Source organism: Onychostoma macrolepis, chromosome 22 (assembly GCF_012432095.1).
Source record: "Onychostoma macrolepis isolate SWU-2019 chromosome 22, ASM1243209v1, whole genome shotgun sequence".
NCBI lineage: Eukaryota > Metazoa > Chordata > Actinopteri > Cypriniformes > Cyprinidae > Onychostoma > Onychostoma macrolepis.
This window is the reverse complement of record NC_081176.1, coordinates 10,671,334-10,692,953: the sequence shown is the minus strand read 5'-3', so window position 1 is coordinate 10,692,953 and position 21,620 is coordinate 10,671,334. Positions and strand designations below refer to the sequence as shown.

At 37.7% G+C, this 21,620-nt stretch overlaps 1 protein-coding gene across 3 annotated transcripts; it reads left to right on the top strand.

The window, feature by feature from the left end:
- Window positions 1-21,620, top strand: LOC131529933 (uncharacterized). 3 transcript variants are annotated; one of them, XM_058759940.1, is made up of 11 exons: window positions 1-332; window positions 7,766-8,083; window positions 10,011-10,346; window positions 10,735-10,869; window positions 13,424-13,723; window positions 14,059-14,367; window positions 14,680-14,997; window positions 17,051-17,362; window positions 18,686-18,991; window positions 19,391-19,444; window positions 19,904-21,620. In XM_058759940.1, the coding sequence occupies exons 1-11, from the start codon at window positions 287-289 to the stop codon at window positions 19,975-19,977; spliced, it is 2,508 nt and encodes an 835-aa protein (XP_058615923.1). In that variant the 5' UTR covers window positions 1-286; the 3' UTR covers window positions 19,978-21,620. The 3 variants fall into 3 exon arrangements, with proteins under 3 accessions (XP_058615923.1, XP_058615922.1, XP_058615924.1); XM_058759939.1 differs by having other exon boundaries at window positions 10,720-10,869; XM_058759941.1 differs by lacking the exon at window positions 1-332 and adding an exon at window positions 615-1,304 and having other exon boundaries at window positions 10,720-10,869.

The window sequence follows — 21,620 nt, the reverse complement described above, 5'->3', positions numbered from 1 at the left end:
CGTTAGAGTCTCCGCCATCACAGTCTTCTGAGTTTCGTTAGTCTTTTGGATCTCGAAACGCAAACGTTCTTATTCTTCTTTAGTAGCATATAAACTATTGTGAAAATGAATTACTCAATTGTGTAGTTAATTAGTAAGTCACAGTCGGTATATCTTTCTGTTGGTATTTAGACTGTCGTTTTGTTAACAGTCGTCGCTGTCAGTCGGATTGATGAGTGTGGTTTCAGAAACAATCAACGAGTAACGTTATAATAACCATCGAAATCTGATTTTGCCGGAATCTCCAATGAAGACCTTTTTAAAATTCTATAAGATTTTTCTGCTAATGTGCGGTAAGTGCATGATTTCCTTTTTTTTTTTTTTTTTAAATAACTTTCGGTTTCACTTTGACGTCAAAAACTGTCGAGTTCAATGGAAGATGTTCTCACATTCTTGAACTTTATTACCTTATTAACAATTATGCATCCAGATGAATTTGTGCATGCTCTTTTCCACTATTTGTAATTCCTAGTTTAAGGTTTTGAGCTGCACATTATTGCACCCTGATGACTGCCACGTGCGCCGATATATTAGGTTTAATATTATCATCTTATTTTAATTCATGGGGTTATTATTATTTAATTATTCCATTAGTTAGACGTACTACATTTAGACTTATTTGCTTTCAACCTATAAGCTAATTGAGTGAAATCATTCAACTTGAATTTATAGTGTTGCTATTATGACAATAATATGTAAATATTCACAGAATAAATTTACGTTACCTTTCAGGTGAATCTCTTTTACTGAATTATGCTTTGTCTGTTACTAAGTTATTCAAGTAAATTGTCAAAACACAATAGATTTTTTTTTACACTGACATAAGAATGATATCAACTTATTTATACATTCTGTAAAAGTTTAATGCAGCACCCAGCGACATGACAAAAATAAATGTCCATTCAGTACAAAGAAGACAAATTACTTATTTTAATGGTAAAATTACAGTATAAGAAAATAGTTGATCACACTTTTTTTTTTTTTCAATTGATAATTTTGATATTTTATCTGATACATTGATCAGACATAACATTATGACCACTGACAGGTGAACTTAATAACACTGATTATCTCTTCATCACGGCACCTGTTAGTGGGTGGGATATATTAGGCAGCAACTGAACATTTTGCCATCAAAGTTGATGTTTTAGAAGCAGGAAAAAGGGGCAAGCGTAAGGATTTGAGTGTGTGATGGCTAGACGACTGGGTCAAAGTATCTCCAAAACTGCAGCTCTTGTCTTGTGGGGTGTTCGTGGTCTGCAGTGGTCAGTATCTATCAAAAGTAGGGCTGTCACGATTATGAAAATTGGCAGACGATTAATTGTCTACAAATAGTCACAGTTATTGTGATTAATTGTCTGTTTTAGGGCTTTTGCGATTATGCCGATTATCATGATTAATCGTCTGTTTTTTATGGCTTTCATTTATATAATTGTAATTAATTTAAGGGTTCAGTAAATAATTATGATGTTATCTTTTAATCTTTCATTATTATTTTGCAGTGTAAGATTACATAGAGTACTCCAAATTCTAAAAATCGGCCAATACAGATCCAACACCAGCGCCATTTTTTTTTTTCTACACCACTACAAAATATCAATATGTGTTTGTGGAACTAATAGTCACTCTTTTTTTTTTAAACCCTTTGTTAAACACAATCCACTAAATACTCACTTCCTCACTACAGAGAAAAACTACATTTGAATAAAAATATATAAGCTATGAAATTAAACTAGCTGACTGTATAATTTAGCAGCAAAAACTATATCTTAAAAAAAAATCTTTGGTGCACATTATACAATTTAAACAAATTTATTCTGTTAACTATTTGTATTCTTACAAAATACATTCATGAAAATAAGATAGAAATCATGAGAAAAAGAAAGGCTTCTAATAGTCTTTCTGTGTGCAAAACTTTGATCATGTGAAATGCTTCAAACAAAGCGGCACAAAACTCTTATGCACATGCAGGGTGCAGATTGGTGCAATTGAAGCAACATGGAGTCGCAGCGCTTATGCACATCTAGGACTTAGTTCACACTGAAGGCTGGTGGCCCAAATTCGACTTTTTTGCCCAAATGTGACCCATATCTGATTTTCTTATGACAGTCCGAACAGCACAAATCCTATAAATCCAATATCCGATGTTTTGCAATGCGACTTCAGTCTGAACAGCCATGTTGCATTTCATGTGATTTTTACGTCATTGAAATGCGACAGACGTCACAATTCTGCGCTGGAGGAGGCGGGAAGATTAAAATCACAATGGCAGACAATATATAGACAATAATATCACTTCGTTATTTAGATTGCACATTAACTGAAAAATTGCTAAACACACGCTAACACGAGCAGCATCCATTTTTCTTTCCGCAAACACAGTGCGCTGCATTTAAATGACAATGTGAACAACAGCACAAAAAAATCGGATTTCAGCAAAAAATCCGATCTGAGCATTAAGACCTGCAGTGTGAACTGAGTCTAGGGTGCAGAATGATGTGCTTGAAGCAACTTAAGTCACAGCGCGCTGCGGCTGCACTCCACATGGTACAAACACAGAGAAGAGAAATTAGAAAGCAATCAACTCCAGCAAGATTTAGTCATTTTATGCGAATCCCCATACCTTTATCTACACATCAAGTCTTATAATGGGAATATATCATCTTGGAGAGAGAGTGTTACCGCACTGATTGTCATAACTGAACGTGACGTGCTGTTTGAATGCTGAGTGGAGAATGACTGACAGCTGCAGCAGAAGGAAGATGAGTTTCTGTAAACTTAAATTTAACAATGTAAATATAATTCTTTCCCTCACATGAAAACCAAAATGGTGCTCTTCGGTTTCTTTTGGTGTAGGACTCCCCCTTGTACCGTATAAAAAGCACAATAATCGCAGTTGTCTGAAACAACCGCGGTTAGATCAAATAATCGCGATTAGACGGTTATTTAATTATCGCGACAGGCCTAATCAAAAGTACTCCAAGGAAGGAACCGTGGTGAACCGGTGACAGGGTCATGGGTGGCCAAGGCTCACTGACATTTAGCATACAGTTTGGATTGGCGGTATGGTTCAAGAACTCCCTGCACATCCATGCAGCCTAACATGGATAAGAGCAGGGAGAGCAGCAATAACCCCCCAGGGTAAAAAAGAACAGAACCAACATAAAATGTATTGCAGATATCATTAAAGTTCAACAATCTATGTAACATTTTAGAGATTAGTCTGATTCAAAGGAGAATCAGAAGGCTGAATCCTGACTGACAGAGGACGAGTTGGGGATGGAGGAGGGCAATTAGCTATTGAGCAAAGCAAAGCTGGTGATAATACTGATGGACCTTATATATGAGTGCTTTGATAGCTGTTGCATGCCTATAGGTTGATGTGGATAGACTGAGAGTCAGCTGATGCAAGCTTGACTAACGTGACCTGACAGAACTAATGCTGACGCTAGATTTTTACATCATGTGGATGATCGGGAGCGTGTGTCTCGCTTACCTGGGGAACACATGGCAGCAGGATTCACTATGGGAAGAAGGCATGCTGGCGAAGGCAGTGTGATGCTTTGGGCAATGTTCTGCTGGGAAACCTTGGCTCCTGCCATCCGTGTGGATGTTACTTTGACATGTACCACCTGTACACTTTCATGGAAACGGCATTCCCTCGTGGCCGTGGATAATGCGCCCTGCCACAAAGCAAAAATGGTTCAGGAATGGTTTCTGGACCACAACAACAAGTTTGAGATGTTGACTTGGCCTGCAAACTCCCCAGATCTCAATCCAATCGAGCATCTGTGGGATGTGCTGAACGATCAATGGAGGCCCCACCTCGCAACTTACAGGACTTAAAGGATCTGCTGTTAAAATCTTGGTGTCAGATACCACAGCACACCTTCAGGGGTCTACGTATTGGAGTCCATGCATCGATGGGTCAGGGCTGTTTTGGCAGAAAAAGGGGGACCAACACAATTATAGGAAGGTGGTCATAATGTTATGCCTGATCGGTGTTTATTAAGACATGAAAGATGGGATAGGGTGATGAAAATGTACTGAATAGGAATGACCAAAAAATGAGGATATGAGAAAACTGTGGGTTAACCAGCTCTGTCCTTTTGTTTATCATATCAGATGTAATGAAATCAAACAGGAACAATCAGTATTCCAAAAACACTAACCTTTGTATCTGGTATTTTATGAAAAAAAAAAAAAAAACAGTAGTCAGTACCAGGGCTGGCCCTGAACAGTTTGGTGCCCTAGGCAAAATTTTAGATGGCAGCCCTTGCATTGCATCCAATTCCACTGCCGATCCTTAACACAGAAATGGCATAGCTTCTAACATAAATCTAGTTATACATACAATATAAATAAGAGTATTGCATGAAAAAAACTGACATTAACTCCGCTATCTAGTTCTTTAATTATAGTGCTTTACTAGTATTGTCCAAAGGTAGCTAGTAAATGTGATGTTTTGTTTGAGACTTTTCACCAAAAAAAATAATTGGGGTGATTTTGCTAGGGTGTGCATCTGCATAGTCTTAGCCTCAGACGTCACTCCCACGGACCGTTGGCTAAACATCTGAATGCATATGGTACACAAAAGTGGAAAAACTTCAGGAGTTTCAAAGTCGTCATCGGATTAGTTGAATTATACAGGATTTTCGGGAGACGTGTGTGTCACATTCTTTAACGTTTCACCTGGAAACAAAGATGCCGTGACGCCAAACCCCCTCACGAAAGAAGAAAGCCGTCGTGTTTACAACTGTGGCGACGAGCACTTATCAGGATCAACTAATCGCTGGATTTTCAAAAGTATGTGCAATATTTAAAGTTCGCAGCATATAATCTGTAAAATACGCCGCGAAATGTGACTCTGAACGAAACGAACGAGATTGAACAAACGAAACGATTGGTTGTTTGACATGTCAGTCAGACGGCCTCATGAGTCTGAACATTAGACTATATGAGACTAGCATCTGCATAGAGAATAAAAATAAATTTAAAAAGTAAAAAAAAAAGAGACCTTGAATGGCCTATGAATCATTCTTTTAGGGTTATGGAATAACCAGTTACCATTTTTATATACATGCAAATGGGCCTATTCTGATACTGATTGATTTCTCATTTTTATTTATTTATTTATTTTTTTTTCAAACAAGCAGCAGCAGGCGGACTGAATGAGAGCACAAATTCATTCTCTGACAGCATGTGGTGCTTATAGAACAGCAGTGATACAGCTCTTCCTTGGTTACCGCTGAAAAACAAAGCAGTGCTGCGCTTATAAGCACTACTTTAATATGCATTATACATCAAAATATGACTAACATTTAGCCATAACACAAAATAGATTTTATTGTGATATATTGTGCAGCCCTAATTGAAATAGCATCTTATTTGGGCACCCCTAGCATTTGGCTATTCTGCCTATGCCAGTACCAGATCAGATTTTTTTTTTTTTGTCCCGCTCGTTGTCAAATCAATGAGTCTGGTTTCATTTCAGTTCAGCCACTCTTGTTATTAAACAAACAAAAACTGTTTATATTGTACTATATATTGCACAGTAAAGCAGAAAATGGTAAGCTAAAACTGTTTCTCTCTTACATCTTACACCTGTGAATATTGATTATTGCCAAGATTATAATGACAATGTTAACATATTTAATTAGTTTAATCATCAACACTGTTTTAAATGTTAAAATGTAATTATCACAATCAGGAAAGAAGAAAAATCCTGCATACAGTGGGTACGGAAAGTATTCAGACCCCCTTAAATTTTTCACTCTTTGTTATATTGCAGCCATTTGCTAAAATCATTTAAGTTCATTTTTTTCCCTCATTAATGTACACACAGCACCCCATATTGACAGAAAAACACAGAATTGTTGACATTTTTGCAGATTTATTAAAAAAGAAAAACTGAAATATCACATGGTCCTAAGTATTCAGACCCTTTGCTCAGTATTTAGTAGAAGCACCCTTTTGATCTAATACAGCCATGAGTCTTTTTGGGAAAGATGCAACAAGTTTTTTACACCTGGATTTGGGGATCCTCTGCCGTTCCTCCTTGCAGATCCTCTCCAGTTCTGTCAGGTTGGATGGTAAACGTTGGTGGACAGCCATTTTTAGGTCTCTCCAGAGATGCTCAATTGGGTTTAAGTCAGGGCTCTGGCTGGGCCATTCAAGAACAGTCATGGAGTTGTTGTGAAGCCACTCCTTCGTTATTTTAACTGTGTGCTTAGGGTCATTGTCTTGTTGGAAGGTAAACCTTCGGCCCAGTCTGAGGTCCTGAGCACTCTGGAGAAGGTTTTCGTCCAGGATATCCCTGTACTTGGCCGCATTCATCTTTCCCTCGATTGCAACCAGTCGTCCTGTCCCTGCAGCTGAAAAACACCCCCACAGCATGATGCTGCCACCACCGTGCTTCACTGTTGGGACTGTATTGGACAGGTGATGAGCAGTGCCTGGTTTTCTCCACACATACCGCTTAGAATTAAGGCCAAAAAGTTCTATCTTGGTCTCATCAGACCAGAAAATCTTATTTCTCACCATCTTGGAGTCCTCCATGCGGGCTTTCATGTGTCTTGCACTGAGGAGTGGCTTCCGTCGGGCCACTCTGCCATAAAGCCCCGACTGGTGGAGGGCTGCAGTGATGGTTGACTTTCTACAACTTTCTCCCATCTCCCGACTGCATCTCTGGAGCTCAGCCACAGTGATCTTTGGGTTCTTCTTTACCTCTCTCACCAAGGCTCTTCTCCCCCGATAGCTCAGTTTGGCCGGACGGCCAGCTCTAGGAAGGGTTCTGGTCGTCCCAAACGTCTTCCATTTAAGGATTATGGAGGCCACTGTGCTCTTAGGAACCTTAAGTGCAGCAGAAATTTTTTTGTAACCTTGGCCAGATCTGTGCCTTGCCACAATTCTGTCTCTGAGCTCTTCAGGCAGTTCCTTTGACCTCATGATTCTCATTTGCTCTGACATGCACTGTGAGCTGTAAGGTCTTATATAGACAGGTGTGTGGCTTTCCTAATCAAGTCCAATCAGTATAATCAAACACAGCTGGACTCAAATGAAGGTGTAGAACCATCTCAAGGATGATCAGAAGAAATGGACAGCACCTGAGTTAAATATATGAGTGTCACAGCAAAGGGTCTGAATACTTAGGACTATGTGATATTTCAGTTTTTCTTTTTTAATAAATCTGCAAAAATGTCAACAATTCTGTGTTTTTCTGTCAATATGGGGTGCCGTGTGTACATTGAGGAAAAAAAATTTAATTTAAAACTTAAATGATTTTAGCAAATGGCTGCAATATAACAAAGAGTGAAAAATTTAAGGGGGTCTGAATACTTTCCGTACCCACTGTACATGACAATAATCACTCAAGTACACAAACTTACAAACTACTTGCATGTGCAAACATGCAAAATTAAGAAAGAAGTAATAAGATCTTGATGGATGACTGCTTATCAGTTTTGCACTTCTATTTTATGGCGAATCCAAGAGTTGTCAATCTAATCCAAGCATGCTCCCGCTGTACAACAGTCCCTAATTAGACTTATCATCCCTACCCACTATACCCACAATACTGAAGATCCATGCTGTGATCGGCCCTTTAATAATAAATCAATCTGTGTTTATATTAGACAAGACTGATCTCAGTTGCTATCTGTTTGCTAACATTATCAGCAGTGTTTTAAATTTAATCTCTGGTAAACTGTTTCTGTTTGTTCTGCAGGTGTGTTTGCTGCAGAAACAGATGAAGGAAAGACAGTGATGGAGGGAGATTCTGTCACTCTAAACCCTGATCTCACTCAAATACAGGGATTTATTCAGATGCTGTGGAGGTTTGGAGATCCAGGTCCAGTTATTGCTCAAATCGATGGAAATGAGATCTCGTATACCAGTGATGAGCGATTCAGAGGCAGGCTGCAGCTGAACCAGACGGGATTTCTGATCACCAAGAACATGAGAACCAAACACTCTGGACTTTATAAACTAGAGATCGACCGCAGCACCGGGACCTCATATAAGACATTCAGTGTTACTGTGTATGGTGAGGACATATTTATTTTTGAATAAGATGTTTTGAAGTTTCTTGTTGTTTTATTAAATTTTACTAAATTGAGATTTAAAGTGCAGCCAGCAAATGTATTTAGAAGTATTACAGAATTGTAGTTTCACAATATTGTGCAGTTGTCCCGTTGTTCTGAATGTCATAACAGCTGTGATTGGGCCGCAGGTGATCACATGACTGATATTCAGAACAGCAGCATGATGTGGAGTGTGATACTGCTTGTATAGTACAGTTTTAGAAATAAATTCCAAAAAACTAAAAAAAACTAAAAACACTGATGGTTAGGGATGTAATGACTCACTCAACTCGATGGAATATGATTGCTTGGACAAAATGCTGCACATTTCTTTGTGAAATTGAAATATGTCAAATAACAAAACTAAATTGACATCTTAAAACAAACCACAAATCAAATAAATAAATAACACAAATAAAAGAAATCTGTTCATATAAACAAACTTGGGCTTTGTCTGTGCTTCTTTCCATTTAAAACTAGAGGCAACCACTGTATTTTAATCACGATCGAAACAAAGATGCTGCATACATGCAGCATGAGCAGGTTTTTAAATCGAAGTAAGATTGTATAATTCCAAAATTTTAAGCAAAAACAGAAGGGTCTGACTTTAGTGTTGTGAAACTATACTACATAAAACATATTGAAACAAAACAAAAACAGCAGACATGCTGAATGAGATGCAAATTCAATATCTGCCAGCAGGTGGTGCTTATGGAACAGCAAGAATATAGTGTTTCCATTGTTACTGTTGTAAACAAAGCAGCGCTGCAGTTATGAACACTACAAATACTTTATACAGAGGCAAAATGAAAAGAAAATAGGATCTTAACTTTTCTACCACCATTACATCCCTACACATGGTGCAAGAAAAGAACAAACAGGGTATAACACAATAAGGACTGACCAAGAACTGAAAGAAACACAGGGTTTAACTACACAAACCATTAACTGAAATGAGATACAGGTGAGTCAATTAAATTAATCAATGCAAAACCATAGGAACCAATGAACACAGACAAAGGAAACTGATCTAGAAACTGAAAACCAAATCAAAAACAAACACAAACACAGAAGACCTGTTACTACAAAAAAAATATAGCCAGAAATTTTTAGTTTAATTCCACTGATATTAGTATTTAAATAATTCAAAGCAGGATAAATTTTTGTATAGAATTACAAATAGTAATTCTATCTGTTGAACATGGACAAATGCAGTGATTCAAATAGTGAAATGTTCCTGTGCTGTTACATGAAATAAGACGACTCATAAAATTAGTCAACAAATAACTGTTGTTCATTTCAAACTGAATACTTTTATTAACCTACATACGCCTTCTTTTGGCAAACCTTTGTCTAGAGTGAAGGGCTTTGTCTTACTCTTGCTCAATCAACACATGTAATCGCTAAATGTTAATGCTTCTCTATTTCCAACAAAACGCATGCAAAACTAGCAAAATAAGAAGTGAAAATATAGTCCATCAGTTTCTTTTGCATGCTTGAGTGTGTGAGCACATCAATGAGTGTTTCCGCTTGCTGCCATCAATCTTATTGGTCTGTGCTGCTTATTAACTTTATTGCGCACCTGTGCATTTGCGCCCCTTTTACCTATATAGGGAGCAAACCGAATCAACACACACACACACACACACACACACACACACACACACATAGGTAATATATATATATATATATATATATATATATATAAAATAAAGGAATGCATTTAAAGAAAATTAAATACAGCGCTTAAATACCATAAACAACTCAATAAACAGCTCCTAAATGCCTTGTGTAGTAACCATAATATGTAACTGACTGTAAAACTTTATATTTTTGTGCCAGTAACAGTGTTTAATGTTTAATATCTGTCTGTGAATCTGTTTCTTGTAGAGGCTCTATCTGTTATTGCTGGGGCTGAAGCTGAAGTGAAGAGCATGTCAGAGATGGAGGGAGATCCTGTCACTCTTCATGTTCCTCAACTACAGGGAGATGAGCTGATAGTGTGGAGGTTTGGAGATGAAGGAAAACTCATAGCTAAACATGATATAGAGGCCAAGAGCTCATTAGTATATGATACTGATGAGAGATTCAGAGACAGACTGCAGCTGGATCAGACTGGATCTCTGATCATCACAAACACCAGAACCACAGACTCTGGACTTTATACAGTGAAGATCAGCAGCAACACACAGACCTTATACAAGAGATTCATTGTTACTGTCAGTGGTGAGGAACTCAAGTCTGATTGTAATGATTGTTTATCAGCTGTCTGGGAATAATTTTATTAGCTAAAAATGTTTCTCTTTTACATTATTGACACCTGTGAATATATCTGTAATAAATACTGATTATTATCAGGCTTATAATGACAATGTTAACATATTTAATTAGTTTAATCTCATAATCATAATCATTAAGATCTACCAGATGGTCAGTGCTGGTGTTTCTAGTGTTTCTAGATCAGACACACATTCACACTAATGACTGTCTCTCTTTATCATTACAGTATCAGATCTTCACTCAGGTTATATAGTGCTGATGTTTCTAGTGCTTGATATATTTCAGACATGCATTCACACTAATGTCTGTCTCTCTTTAGCTGTTCCAGATTCAGTACCAGGTCTGTCTCCAGCTGCTGTAGCAGGGATAGTTGTTGTTGTTCTGCTGGTGTCTGCAGCTGCAGCTGCTGCTGCTGCTGGTGTGATGTACTACTGTCGCCGCAGGACCACTAATCTACCAACCCAAACGTGTAAGTATTACAGTTGATACAGCAAGAGAAAAAACATTGAGATTTATTGTGGTTCAGTAGAGTTTAAATGTATAGTATGATTTTTCAGTCAACATTTCTACTTTAACCACAAGTTCTGCTTGTAATTGATGCAAAAATTAATGAAGTATGTGATTGTCTAGTATTGAGCTGAATTACATTAATATATTAATTATTGAATCACTATTCATTCATTCATTCACCTTTATGTCATTGCAAATGTGTATGACTTTATTTCTTCTGTCAAATACAAAATAAGATATCTGGATAAACATTATAGAGCTCTTTTCTATACAACAGTAGTTTTAGTGATCATGTCTGTCAAACAGTTTTAAGTATTATTAAGTCTCATCTGTCATAAAAGTATCATGTGACTCATTTACTATATTCAAAGTCTTCTCAGGTCATGTGATGGTTTGTGTGTGAACAGACAGAAATATGAGTAACTAGATAAAAAAGTTTGTCAAGACAAACTGTAGGTTGGCTTGAGAAAGCCTAGCCTGAAAGTTTAAAGCAATTGTAAAAGCTTGAAATTTGAACATTTGGATAGATTAGATAGATGTTGATAACATGTCTCTAGCATTATTAGCATGTTTTTAGCCTGTTACTAGCATATTGTTGGCATGATTAGCATGTTACTAGCATATTGCTAGCATGAGTAGTAAGTGACTAGCATGTTGTTAGCATGACTAGCATGTCACTAGCATGTTACTAGCATGATTAGCAAGTGACTAGCATGTTGTTAACATGTTTCTAGCATTATTAACATGTTACTAGCTTGTTTCTAACATGATTAGCATCTTACTAGCATGTTGCTAGCATGCCTAGCAAGCGACTAGAATGTTGCTAGCATGATTAGCAAGTAACTAGCATGTCACTAGCATGTTTCTAGCACTATTAGCATGTTACTAGCATGCTGCAAAGCATGATTAACAAGTGACTAGCATGTTGTTAGCATGTTTCTAGCGTGATTAGCATGTCGCTAGGATAGATAGATTTATTAGAAATATTATTGAGTTTGAATGGATTAGAAATAGTACATAGATGGGAAGTCTGATCAAAGACTATAGAATACCCAAGACATGTCACTCGTATAGTTTTGAATGGGGAAAAATGCAACGCTCAATATGGCCGCTCAATCGCAGGAAGCCCTGCCTTCTGAATGAAAGAGCCAATCACTACTCGGTAAAGTCAACGCGTCACTGCAGCTGCCGTTAGAAGTCCCGGTTGCTATAGAAACAGTCAGCGTTTTGAGACGTGCGCTCAGGACTGCGCATGCGCACTGGCTGATCTAGCCTGAAAAATAAGCTTTTTATAACGCTGTTTGATCAAAAGAAACAACATTTATTATACAGTTGTTGTCAGATTTCTTTGGTGATTTCAAATACGAAATTTAATTGTAAGCTTAGTGAACAGTTTTGGAGAATTTGATGTTTCCCCATTCAAAGAGATAGGAGCTGCACTTGGATGCCCGAGAGGCATTTCAAAGATGGCCGCCGAGTGACATGACTTGTCTTAAAGAGACTTTGGTCTGATTGAGTCTAATTGGCTTCAGTGTGTTTAGATTTGAATTTTGACAGTTGGAGTTTGAATAGTCTTGGCTCATCTGAACATTCTGTCAGTGTAAGTCTATGGGATTTGTATGATTTTTATTCTTCAGTTTTATGAAAACCATAAGTCCGATCGGTTAGAAAAGATAAAGCACACTAAGTCAGATCAGTCTGAAGAGCTGGGCTGAGTTTGGTGGTTCTAGCTTGAAAGCTCTAGGAGTAGCGTTCAGAAATTGTAGTCTCATAAGAATAATAATAAGACACCTAAATAGCAGATCAGTAGGTTTTCTCAAGCCAACCTAATTATTCACTGATCATCTTCCTGTTCACTAAAGCTCTGAAATGCAACATAAAAGGTATTTGAGCTACAAACATGAAAGAGGGAATTAGTGGACTGAATGTTTCATAGATGAACTCACACGTGTTTTGAGTATGAAAAATAATATTTGAGAATTACAGCAGAGTTTCAGCAAACAAACACTTAAACTGCACAGAAAGCTTCAGAAGACTTGCAGCACATGAACTCATTTTCTGTGTCTTTAATGTCGTTTGTGGAGGCAACTAAGGCCATTATAAGCTGTTATTACATGGAATAGAGCTGCATGAAGATTCTTCAATATCTGCTCATTCATTACACGAATGAGGGCGAGTAAATAACAGAACATTATATTTAGTTATATGGTGATGAAAAAGATTTTAGTATTTACCTGAATTAACGGTTTAAAAATGAGTTTGTTCCTTTGACTAAAACCTGATTTTTCAGTGGTAAATGTTTTATTAACCAGTTAATTCATGTTTAACACATGCAACATTATTGCAAATTGTTACAGATCTTTAGTAAAAGTCCTCCAGAAGATGAAGTGATTGTTAGAAGCACATATGAAGAATCACACAGTATCCTCTCAGTCCTTAAATAATACTGACATGTTCATTTGCAAACTCAATAATTACCTCCTCATTTCTCTGTTTCTATGTGCTGCTGTCAGGGTCAGTGCTGGTGGGAGATACGGTCCCTCTAAACCCTGAGACTGAAATACAGACAGATGATGAGATACAGTGGCTGTTTGGAGCTGAAGACGTTCTCATAGCTGAAACCAGAAGAGAGACCAGAGAGATGACTACATATCAGGGTCCTGGTGGGAGATTCAGAAACAAACTGAAGCTGGACAAGACGACTGGATCACTGACCATCACAAACATCCTCACTGAACAAACTGGACTTTATACTCTGAAGATCAGAAGAGGCAGAGACACCTTATACAAAAGATTCACGGTTTCTGTCGAAGGTGAGTCGCTCCAGTCAGTGTAATAATGATCACATTCTTCCTCATTCATTCATTTTGTTTTGAAGTGAATTCAGCTAAAACTGCTTAATGTTTTGACTCCCTTCAGAGTTTCTTCAGATCATTTCAGTCTACAGTGTGTTTCTGTCTTTGGTTATTATAAATCACTCCATTGGCCTGTGTTGTCATATAACCACCTACTGTGACAAAGTGACGAAAGCCCCCCAAAAATGAAATTACAAATAAAATGTCAAACTCTGATGTTCACATGCACACGTTCTTGATCTAATGTCATCTGTGTATTTCTGTCTTTCTCTGCACTGTTCTCACACATGAAGAGAGGACGAGATCGGTGATGGAGGGAGAATCTGTCACTCTAAACTCTGATACTGAAATACAGACAGGTGATGAGATACAGTGGCTGTTTGATGATAAAGAGCAGCAGACTGTCCTGGCTGAAATCAAGACCACAGAGGTGACTAAATATGAAGGTCCTGATGAGAGATTCAGAGACAGACTGGAGCTGAACAAGGAGACAGGATCACTGACCGTCACAAAGTTCACAGCTGCACACTCTGGACTCTACACTCTGAAGATCAGAAGACGGACAGAAACCTCTTACAGAAGATTCATCATTTATGCTGAAGGTGAGTCACTCCAGTGAATGTAATAATGATCACATTCTTCCTCATTCATTCATTTTTTCTGAAGTGAATTCAGCTCAAGCTGCTTAATGTTTAGAGGGTAATGTCAGTGTGATCTACATTTCATGTTTTTATACAGAATTTCATTTTCAGCTGAAACTTTTAACACAGCAGTGTAAAGATCATCACTGATAAAACAGCATCTGCATGATCTGTGTGTAGAAATTTCAAACTCTGATGTTCACATGAACACACACTTGATCTAATGACATCTGTGTATTTCTATCTTTCTCTGCTCTGTTCTCACACATGAAGAGAGGAAGATAATAGCGATGGAGGGAGAATATGTCACTCTAAACCCTGCTACTGAAATAAACAAAGATGATTTGATTCAGTGGCTGTTTAGAGATGAAGAGCTGCACACTGTCATAGCTGAAATCAAAGGAGAGACCAGAGAAATCTTTACACATGATGATGTTGCTGATGAGAGATTCAGAGGCAGACTGAAGCTGGACGAGATGACTGGATCTCTGACCATCAACAACACCAGAACCTCACACTCTGGACGCTATCATCTACAGATCACATCCAGCAGTCGGTTTTCAAAACAGACATTTTTTGTCACTGTCAAAGGTGAGTAGCTGAAGTCAGTATAATAACGATCACAGATCTTCATCGGCAGTTATTCCCCATAATTCTGTTCTTCTGCAGGTAATTCAGCTCAAACTGCTTCATGTTCAGACCTCATTCAGAGTTTGATCTGTAGATTATTTCATTCAGTTTTAAAATCTCCCGTTGAACTACATTGTGAAATAAACTCTGTTCTGTTGCTGCCCCAAAAAGTACTTCCTTAAGCTTTTATTTATATCAGCACTCTGTATAAAGTTCACTTGGATTTAAAGTTTTGTCTTTAAGTTATCAAATCTGAAGCAGACAGTAATATAAAGTTTCTGTTTAAGAAAACGGCAAACTGTCTTAATTTCAAACAGATACAACAGCATCTGAATGCTTACAGGTGCATCTCAATAAATTAGAATGTCGTGGAAAAGTTCATTTATTTCAGTAATTCAACTGAAATTGTGAAACTCGTGTATTAAATAAATTCAATGCACACAGACTGAAGTAGTTTAAGTCTTTGGTTCTTTTAATTGTGATGATTTTGGCTCACATTTAACAAAAACCCACCAATTCACTATCTCAACAAATTAGAATATGGTGACATGCCAATCAGCTAATCAACTCAAAACACCTGCAAAGGTTTCCTGAGCCTTCAAAATGGTCTCTCAGTTTGGTTCACTAGGCTACACAATCATGGGGAAGACTGCTGATCTGACAGTTGTCCAGAAGACAATCATTGACACCCTTCACAAGGAGGGTAAGCCACAAACATTCATTGCCAAAGAAGCCGGCTGTTCACAGAGTGCTGTATCCAAGCATGCTAACAGAAAGTTGAGTGGAAAGAAAAAGTGTGGAAGAAAAAGATGTACAACCAACCGAGAGAACCGCAGCCTTATGAGGATTGTCAAGCAAAATGGATTCAAGAATTTGGATGAACTTCACAAGGAATGGACTGAGGCTGGGGTCAAGGCATCAAGAACCAGCACACACAGACATGTCAAGGAATTTGGCTACAGTTGTCGTATTCCTCGTTAAGCCACTCCTGAACCACAGACAACGTCAGAGGCGTCTTACCTGGGCTAAGCAGAAGAAGAACTGGACTGTTGCCCAGTGGTCCAAAGTCCTCTTTTCAGATGAGAGCAAGTTTTGTATTTCATTTGGAAACCAAGGTCCTAGAGTCTGGAGGAAGGGTGGAGAAGCTCATAGCCCAAGTTGTTTGAAGTCCAGTGTTAAGTTTCAACAGTCTGTGATGATTTGGGGTGCAATGTCATCTGCTGGTGTTGGTCCATTGTGTTTTTTTGAAAACCAAAGTCACTGCACCCGTTTACCAAGAAATTTTGGAGCACTTCATGCTTCCTTCTGCTGACCAGCTTTTTAAAGATGCTGATTTCATTTTCCAGCAGGATTTGGCACCTGCCCACACTGCCAAAAGCACCAAAAGTTGGTTAAATGACCATGGTGTTGGTGTGCTTGACTGGCCAGCAAACTCCCCAGACCTGAACCCCATGGAGAATCTATGGGGTATTGTCAAGAGGAAAATGAGAAACAAGAGACCAAAAAATGCAGATGAGCTGAAGGCCACTGTCAAAGAAACCTGGGCTTCCATACCACCTCAGCAGTGCCACAAACTGATCACCTCCATGCCACGCCAAATTGAGGCAGTAATTAAAGCAAAAGGAGCCCCTACCAAGTATTGAGTACATATACAGTAAATGAACATACTTTCCAGAAGGCCAACAATTCACTAAAAATGTTTTTTTTTTTTTTATTGGTCTTATGAAGTATACTAATTTGTTGAATTGGTGGGTTTTTGTTAAATGTGAGCCAAAATCATCACAATTAAAAGAACCAAAGACTTAAACTACTTCAGTCTGTGTGCACTGAATTTATTTAATACACGAGTTTCACAATTTGAGTTGAATTACTGAAATAAATGAACTTTTCCACGACATTCTAATTTATTGAGATGCAATAAGTAGTCATTTCAAACTCTGATCTTCACATGAACACACTTGATGTAATGACAGATTTGTCTTTGTTTTTCTCTGTTTCTGTGCTGCTGTGACAGATAAAGTGGAGGAGAAATCACTGAACGAGGGAGATTCTGTCACTCTAAACCCTGATACTGAAATACAGAGAGATGATCAGATCCTGTGGATGTTTGGAGCTCAAGACTATCTCATTGTTCAAATCAGAGGAGGGACTGTAGAGATATATGATGATGGTGTTAATAAGAGATTCAGAGACAGACTGAAGCTGGACGAGACTGGATCACTGACCATCACAGACATCTCAACTGAACACAAAGGACTCTATAAACTACTGACCATCAGCAGCAGCAGAGGGATCTTGTTCAAGAAATTCAAAGTTTTAATACATTGTAAGTAATTGTCATTGTTTATTTTTTTAAATGCACAGTGCACAAGTGATGATGCATTAAATGAACAGTTTTACGCTGAACTGAATTTTTATAGGCAAAGGTGCACATTATAGTGTGTGACTGTAATTTGACATTAATTTTGTATTTTCCTCAATTTATCAAATTTGTTAAAAATGATGACTTAATACAGAGCAGGAAATTAATATACTAATTAAGTATAAATAATTTATCTGCATTTATAAATATTGAATGTGTATTAAAACATGTATAATTTTGTTCTAAAATATTATAGTTATTAATGTTACATAATTAGTACAGTGGCAGATCCTTGCACAGGCAATATAGACAGATGCCAAGGGCCTGTAACACGCTGAGGGGCAGCATGAGGCACCGGCTGCAGCTTTCAGTTGTGACTTTTCTTCTTTATAGTTCACTCATGGCATTATTTTAATGTTGAGAGCGCATGAGCATGAGAGCACATCCAGGTAATGTGTGAGCACAGTTCTCTCAGATATACAGTGTGCTTTGTTATTAACTGACTCTGCTCTCTCTCTGATACTGCGTGTGCTCAAGCATTATCCTGTGCTCTCGTCAATCTCTGTGTGCTCTCTCATGGGTTTATTGTTGCTAGAAGCAGTCAACCATTGGACTTTCTCAATTGACCAATGAAATAACATAGTGTACCTTTAAATTTTAAAGAAATGAAGGATCCATTATAATTATTATATGTCAAAAATGTACAAATTTCATGATAGGAACTTCAATTTTAGTCCACCAGTTTTCTGAGTTTTTTTTATTATTATTATTTAATAGTTATTTGAGTTAAGTGCTTACATAGTTCTACAATAAAAGTGTATCAGCGTATTTAATGTTGCATCTTTATACCTTTTGAGGGCGATGTGTCTTATTGTGCCTAAGACACCAAATAAGCCAGAGCCGCTACTACACACACACACACATGTTGGTTTATGTGGTTTACGGGGACTCTCCATAGGCGTAATGGTTTTTATACTGTACAAACTGTATGTGCTATTGCCCTACACCTAAACCTACCCCTTACAGGAGACTGTCTGCATTTTTAGATTTAAAAAAAAACACCATTTAGTATGTTTTTTAAGCCTTTTGATTTATGGGGACATAGGCAGTGTCCTCATAAACCACCTTCAAATTGTAATACCTCTGTCATACCCATGTTATTATACAAATTTGTGTCCCCGTAAACCACATAAACATGCACACCCACCCACCCATCCTGAATGAAACTTTACTGACTTGTTATAATCTCCACATTTCTCTGTTTCTATGTGCTGCTGTGACATGAAGTGAAGTATGAGGTAGTGACTGCAGGAGATTCTGTCCATCTATACACTGGTCTTACTGGAAAACACACAGATGATGAGATACAGTGGAGGTTTGGAGATGAAGAGACTCTCATAGCTGAAATCAAAGGAAGGACCGTAGAGACATATGATGTTCCTGATGAGAGATTCAGAGACAGACTGGAGCTGAACAACACGACTGGAGATCTGATCATCAAGAACTCTACAACTAAACATGCTGGATGTTATAAACTGAAGATCCGCAGCAGTGAAGGGGACACAAACCGGACATTCTTTGTTATTATCAGCGGTGAGTCGCTCCAGTCAATGTAATAATGGTCACAGTTCTTCCTCATAGATTCAGATTTTTCTGCAGGTAATTCAGATCAAACTGCTTAATGTTCAAACTCCATTCAGAGTTTGTTCTGTAGATCATTTCTTTCTTTAAAAATCTATTATTGAAGATTACTCATTGAGGTGAGGCAGCATCTTTAATCAATTTTATTTCATTCAGCTTTTATTTATATCAGCACTCTGTAACTAACGCAGAAATGTATATTATATTCTTCTCCTCAGAAACACAGCAAACTGTCTTTGTTTTGAACTGATAAAATAGCATCTGAATGATGTTTATGAAGTCATTTTGAACTCTATTGTTCTCGTGCACTCACTTGATCTGAAGGATGTCTTTGTATTTCTCTGCTTCTAGGTGCTGCTGTCACAGATGAGTCGAGGGAGGAATCAGAGATGAAGGAGAAGAATGGTGAGAATCTGCTGTTTGCGCTGAATATCTTTAACTTTACAACAATATCATGATCTGAAGTGTGTGATTTGGCTTCATTCAGTTTATTTATTCAAATTTCAAACAAATGACTGTAAGTGAATTAAAGAGCGACTGTCCTGAGAGAAATGACCTTCTGCTGAATCTTTTAATGCTACAAACATCCGAGATGTAGAAGTGTAAATGACCCAAGTAAACTTTTACATTTCAGATTGCATATTCTAGTAGATGCACAAGTTCACAAATATAATAAATGTTTATTTTCCAGAAAAGTGCTTAGATTGAATTCATCAAAAGAGCAAAATGTGCTGCTGACAATCTGTTAAATGAGTTTGTACACTGTAAATGCTTCACTTTAGTTTTGATGTGTCGTATGAAGAAATCCAGATCAGTGCATCATCTCTGTTTTTAATTCATCAGTGTCTCTGTATTTTCCTTCAGACTCCAGAGAGAACCGAGGGAATGAATTAGCGACTGTAGAGATGCCGCTGTTGAATGGAGAGGATGTTGGATGAAGTGAATGAGGAGGAGGGGACGAGTTCACTTTAATAACATAAGACCCGCCCACCAGTGTCAATCACTCTGACATCATCAACACTTCAGCTCCAGCTACAACAACAAAACATTTTTAATTTGAAAGATTTTATTTGTTATTACTTTGACTCTACCAACAAATCTAAAGAATATATTTTACAGACAGCCATGTCACCCTGTAGCCCAAGACTGGTTACTCACTGAAGCTAAGCAGGGTTGAGTCTGGTCAGTACCTGGATGGGAGACCTCCTGGGAAAATCAGGTTGCTGCTAGAAGAGGTGTTAGTGAGGCCAGCAGGGGGTGCTCACCCTGTGGTCTGTGTGGGTCCTAGTGCCCCAGTATAGTGATGGGGACACTATACTGTAAAAAGCACCGTCCTTCGGATGAGACGTTAAACCGAGGTCCTGACTCTCTGTGGTCATTAAAAATCCTAGTATGTCTTTCGAAAAGAGTAGAGGTGTGACCTCGGCATCCTGGCTGAATTCGCCCATTGACCTCTGACCATCATGGCCTCCTAACAATCCCCATATCTGCTGATTGGCTTCATCACTCTGTCTCCTCTCCACCAGTAAGCTGGTGTGTGGTGGCCGTTCTGGTGCAATATGGCTGCCGTCGCATCATCCAGGTGGATGCTGCACACTGGTGGTGGTTGAGGAGACCCCCCTCACAATGTAAAGCTCTTTGAGTGCCTAGAAAAGCACTATATAAATGTAAGGAATTATTATTATTATTATTTTCTTTTTCTTTTTTATTTGTCCATGAACAAAAATGTATGGGCTCAATTCCTACTCTTTCACATTTTCTGATTGAGGTTGACTCGCTGCTCATCTTTTTGTTTGACTGGCAATAAAAAATGTGACAGGTTTTTGAAAATTAATTTCTATTGACACTAAGTTCAGACAGCTCTCTTTCATTGCTCTTTTATTTTTGTATTTATTATTATTATATTTTCCCCTTACTGTAAGCTACTTACCCCTTTATTTTGTTTTAATTTTCCTAATCGTGTGTATACAGTTATTCTTACTTGTATCTTCTTTTCTTTGATAATGTTCTCCTGGAGGTGTTTGAATATTTTCATCTTTTTTTTTTTTTTTTAATTTAAAAAAAATAATCAATTTGATCACATTTTTCTTCTTTTATGAGTCTCTAGAATCCGTCCAGTGAAAGTGAGAAATGTTAAACTTGCATGTACAAAGCTTCTTTGGTTTCAGATTGACCAAGAAACATGTTTATCAAACATTTTCAGATGTCATTTTAATAATGTTACACTTCATACCTGTTACTTTATTAACATAATGCTAGTTTGACTTTCACAGCTTTGATTTCATGTGATTGTAGACAGTGAGAGTCAGAAAGTGTCATATATGCTTTTAATAAGACATTTTACCACAGCAGTGTTTCTCTAACCATTGTATTCACTGTTTTTATGTAATTAACAGCAGTTCCAGATTAATGTTGATGTTCAGCATCGATTACAGTCTGTTTCCAAAGATCTGAAGCACTTGAAATGAGCTTTATTGCACTTGTATCAAAAACATGTAAAATCACATTTGTTCAGTTCTAGTATTGATGTGATATCGCATGCGTTGTGCTTTGTGGTGTTTTATTAAATTTGTCAAAAGCA